The 4,554-nt window shown below is 34.4% G+C and overlaps 2 protein-coding genes across 2 annotated transcripts in view; both read left to right on the forward strand.

The window, feature by feature from the left end:
- LOAG_09602 (hypothetical protein) overlaps positions 1-375 on the forward strand; it is a gene marked incomplete at its 5' end in the record, with an annotated part of 2,164 nt that extends 1,789 nt beyond the window's left edge. Inside the window, one exon of the mRNA XM_020447976.1 lies at positions 128-375. Within this exon, the coding sequence (XP_020301844.1) occupies positions 128-253 (126 nt within the window). The 3' untranslated portion in view covers positions 254-375. The remainder of the gene's footprint in view (positions 1-127) is intronic.
- A 1,195-nt stretch (positions 376-1,570) lies between these two features.
- On the forward strand, positions 1,571-4,351 carry LOAG_12894 (hypothetical protein; the record flags this gene model as incomplete). The annotated part of the gene is made up of 7 exons (XM_020448608.1): positions 1,571-1,721; positions 2,252-2,464; positions 2,652-2,729; positions 2,955-3,147; positions 3,485-3,582; positions 3,828-4,008; positions 4,215-4,351. Exons 1-7 carry the CDS (start codon positions 1,629-1,631, stop codon positions 4,349-4,351), a joined length of 993 nt encoding a protein of 330 aa, XP_020301264.1. The 5' UTR covers positions 1,571-1,628.
- Between the last annotated feature and the right edge of the window lie 203 nt (positions 4,352-4,554).

Genomic DNA, 4,554 nt, shown 5'->3' on the forward strand with positions numbered 1-4,554 from the left:
TATATATATATATATATATATATATATATATATATATATATATATATATATATATATATATATATGTATATATAACATGATGCTCGTAGAACATTGCAGATATCTTAATGTTTTAACCCTTTTTCAGATACTAAAGCTTGTGGCAGTTCTCGCTGATAGCCATTCACAGCGTTTTATTTGGAATGAAAAATGTCACGCTGTAATACGAAGTGTTTCTTCTTTTGCAGCAATTATGGTATTCCTTATTTCTTAGTGTCATTTAGTTTGGGATCTTATTTCACATCACTTATGGGTATATTTTATAGCTCTCGGCTAGCATATTTTGGTGGGTATTTGGTTTTTAACGCTAAAGAAATATCTGCAAATTTAACTTAGATCCTTTTTAATTTGAGTGTTAAATAAACATTCTGTGGGTTCATTTCCTCCAAACTTTGTATTTTTTCGAAATTGAAAGGGGGAAGTTTATACATTTTGGAGGAATGAGATGAACAGAACGCGATAGTAGTCCCGCGCTAGATCGTTTCATTGTCACTTTGGTTTTGTTATTATGAGAAATGCAGTAAATCTCTAATTGCTGTCCACGTAACCTGTTGATGTTTCATGTACAATTGATCGACATGTTCCGTCACCTACAACAACAGTTGGAGCAAAGGGAAAGCATAGCCGGTGATGCGCATGAAATCAATGGTGATTATATTATTAGGGAGATTAATTTTGCTCAAAAACCCATATAGTTGTTTACTTTTTCTTTTTATTAGAAGTTTTGTGTGAAAATTGAATATCATGGATTTTTCTTTTTTCAAATGACATTTAATATCAAAAGAAAGTTTTATAAGGAAAACTGATTATTGGTCAGGTTTCAGTGACAGATTGTATCAAGTTTCCGAGACTAAAAACGTATTAGAGGTTTTAAGAATATAACTAGAAATGATGTGTGATATTACTAAGGAATATTTGGGTTTAAGCTGGGCAGTCATTGAGCAATTTGTCCACTTTGTACGGCTGTGCATTTGTCATGTTATTTCAATCTTACTTTGATAAATACTCCATTTCATAATTACTTCTTGCGAGATCGCAGGCCAAAATATTCCACTGCCTTGCATCGAAGGAATTTCAATCTTATTCAGATTTTTAACTGAATAATATCCACCTATGATTGTTTTTTGAGAATAAATACAAAGTAATCTTCACTCGAAGGATTGTCTACTGGATTTTTTATTAGGATTTGCAAATTATGCTCACAGCAAATTGCTCTGCATTTCAAAGAGAGCGGTATGAAGATTCTTACTTTAAATTACTTCAACTGGCATTCTTGTATCGTTCAGTCAGTGCTGACTGTTTTATTGGAATATTCTTAAGAGAAGTTTGTAGATTATTTCGAACTGCTTCCTTAATGTTCTTTCAGATGATGGGAGTGGTCATAGACTTTACACTTAAACGTATTTGTTCAGGTATTCCTGCCAAACAGTAAACAATATTTCAGAATCATTTTGCATGATGCAGTGCCATTATATAAAATCAAGCAGAACGCATTAATACTATCCTTCAGCGGATTTTTTAAATACCTTTATTCGATTTGAATACAGTCGATTCAATTTCTGATTTCCGAAAAAATACAACTAATTTTGATGTATTCTATACAGCTAATGTTATTGGTCGTCACCACTTCTCCGGTGGCGGATTGCGTGAATGTTAAAAGAGATGTCTTTTTCTTGAGGGAGGTAAACATTTTAAATGTTGTCACATTGTTCGTTTCGCTTGTTTGGTATAGAAGAATGATATTTAGCGTATTTGAAAATTGTTGTGTATAAACTGTACTCATCGATTTAAAGCATAAGGTGTATTAGTTTCGTGATATCCTAGGAAGAATATTACTCTACTAGTCGTTTCGCTACTTTTGCTAAATAGCGAGTTGAGAAAGGTTTCTGTTAGTTTTTCAGTTGGTTCTTTTTAGCAAATTTTTCTTCTGTTGACCTAATTCTTTCTGTTTATAGGGATTTCTCCATTCTTGTAGTCAGTAAGAATGGCTCATTCGTGACTCTTAATGAATTGGTGAGAAGGAAGCGGGTTAATATAAGTCTTGTTGATGAAAGACTAAAAGTTAAAACTTGTTCCCAGAAACAATTTCGAACATTTTGTTCTTGCAATTTTTTTGTCGTTGGGTGCAGTTCGAAAATAGGATCTTTCTTTGGTATCTGGTTTACTATGAAGGGAGCGATATGCTCTTTTCCAAATTTTATTTTATTTGTAGGGTGCAAGCATGCTCTGGTGCAAGGAAGAATGTGGTTATAGTGCACCGTGTGATAGCATTGGTCAGGATAAAACAGCTACTTATTGGATAACTTGTTTTGAACGTAGCTGCTGGTTACTTAATTCTCAGGGTTATGATGTCGCTAGAATCGCTTTTAATTTGCTGAAGAATAACCAGAGTCAGAAGAGAAGTATAAACTATTCCGATGAGCAGGTGATACATTTTCCTGAGGTTTACTACAAATTATTATGTTAATGAAGGCTTTATAGACTGACAGTTGACTTTTACCCTGATATCGCAGGTATCGAAATAAAAGTCATGATAACAGAACTGCTGGTTATTGTCGTGCTTGTGATTCATAATTATGCGTAAACCATTCAATCTTACATTTTAATTGCAGGAAATCGCTCATTCATTCAGTAAAACTACAATAAGTGGTTTGTGTAATAACAAATGTATAGCAAACGAAATTTGCGAGGTAATGCTTTCCTTTCAAAACTCGTCTAATTTTTCGTAGCCGTGTTATGTAGGTTTTATTTTTTGCTGTTGCTTGGAAAGTTGTAAAGTGAAGAGTTCCTGACTCGAGTTCGAATTTCTAGGGTTAGTTCGGTCCTTCCAGTGAGGAAGGAGAAATTCTATGGTAACACCGGGAGTGCGGAAGGTAGATATGCTGTCGAATTACATTCAGATAATATTCTGACAGGTTGCAACTGAAAAATGTGTTTGCATTGCTGGTTTTATACGGATCAACGGTTCCTGTCATTCGGTACCGATTACTGGCAGTCTATTTAATTCATCATTCTCTACTCCAAAATTTGAAATTGTTGGTCCAACAACTGTTCAGCTCCCTCATGACAGTACCATATTGTCTATAAAATTTATTGACGCAACTCAGGGTATTTCTGCCATATTTTTATTTTTGATTTTCAGGGAAGAAAGTAGAGCTAAAAAGAAAAAACTGAGTAGGAGGTGAATGATTTAATAACCTATCGGTTTATATCCATTCTCTTTTTTTTGATATTGACGTTGTCTGTATACGAACCTTGCACTAGTTGCCTTAAAAATTTAATCGTTCTGTAGGTCGTAGGAAAAAAGCTTATTCTGTAGCAGATTATTTATAACGCTCAAGATTTTTTTCAATCAGCTCTTAATTAAAGAAATGTTGATGCATTTGATTTAACATTTCGAATAATTAAAAGATAAAAAAATGGGACTGAAATGCAGAATTTTCAGAAAATCAGTCAAATTTCACTTATTATTGGGAGGTTCTAGATGGAGGAGGTTTCGGTACAGCAAACACATATACGGAACCAACTCTTATCATCACAAATGTATGTTTTTAAAATAATTTACAGGCCCCCCTTTATTCTCGGGGTTATTTTACGTTTTATAGGACTGATCAGTTTAAATATGGAAAATTGAGGAGGAGGAAAATAGAAGTGCTGTTAAGGTGGGTAATCTTTCAACTTCCAATCGCTTATTCCTAGAACATTATTCACGTTTATGTTTTACATACATGTTTGTCAATGGTTAAAAATAGAACTTGCTGCTAGTTTTTTAATTTTTTAAAGTTTAGTTAAAAGAAGGAATGATGCGTTTACGTGTCACTGTCGCAAATTCTACTAATAAAAGCTTCAAGGACACGACACTCAGAGTTCTTGCAGAACAACGCGCCAATAAGCCACCCGTAGCGCTAATACGCCCCTCAAGTCTAATTCATGTTAGCGAAGGGAATCATTTAGTATTGGATGCCGAAGGTACTTTCTTGTTATGGACATCTGGAAATTTTCAGTCTTTTCAAAATTCCTGCGAAAAAGATTGATTTCGAAAGTTTAATTAAGAAATAAAAGGTCAATGTGAACGCTGTGCTACCTAACACAATGGAAGTGTTCTTTATTATTTTGTAAAAATGTGTTCGGATAGCACTGGTAAGTTCCACGGCAAGGGCATGTGGTTGCTTTAGGTAGTTGGGATGACAGTGGTCAGCCTTTGGAATATGAATGGAAACTTCTAAACGGTCCGGCAATTTCATTACCTGCAATGAACACAGCTGTGCTCCGCCTTGATAATCTTGTCACCGGAAATTATACCTTTGGGTAGGTTTTTTGGAAATTTTACTCAACTTTCCCACAATTCACAGTTGTGCTAGACTTTCGTTACCTAAAGCAACTGTTGTTAGACTCTCGTTACCGATTCCTGATTATAAAGCTCTCAGTCTTTTCGTCATCGTTTCTCATATCTACTCACATTTTAATTATTTTCAGACTGCTATCGAAGCCGTTGATTTTTTTGCCTCTGTTACT

The sequence above is a fragment of the Loa loa genome (assembly GCF_000183805.2).
Source record: "Loa loa unplaced genomic scaffold supercont3.32, whole genome shotgun sequence".
Taxonomy (NCBI): Eukaryota; Metazoa; Nematoda; class Chromadorea; order Rhabditida; family Onchocercidae; genus Loa; species Loa loa.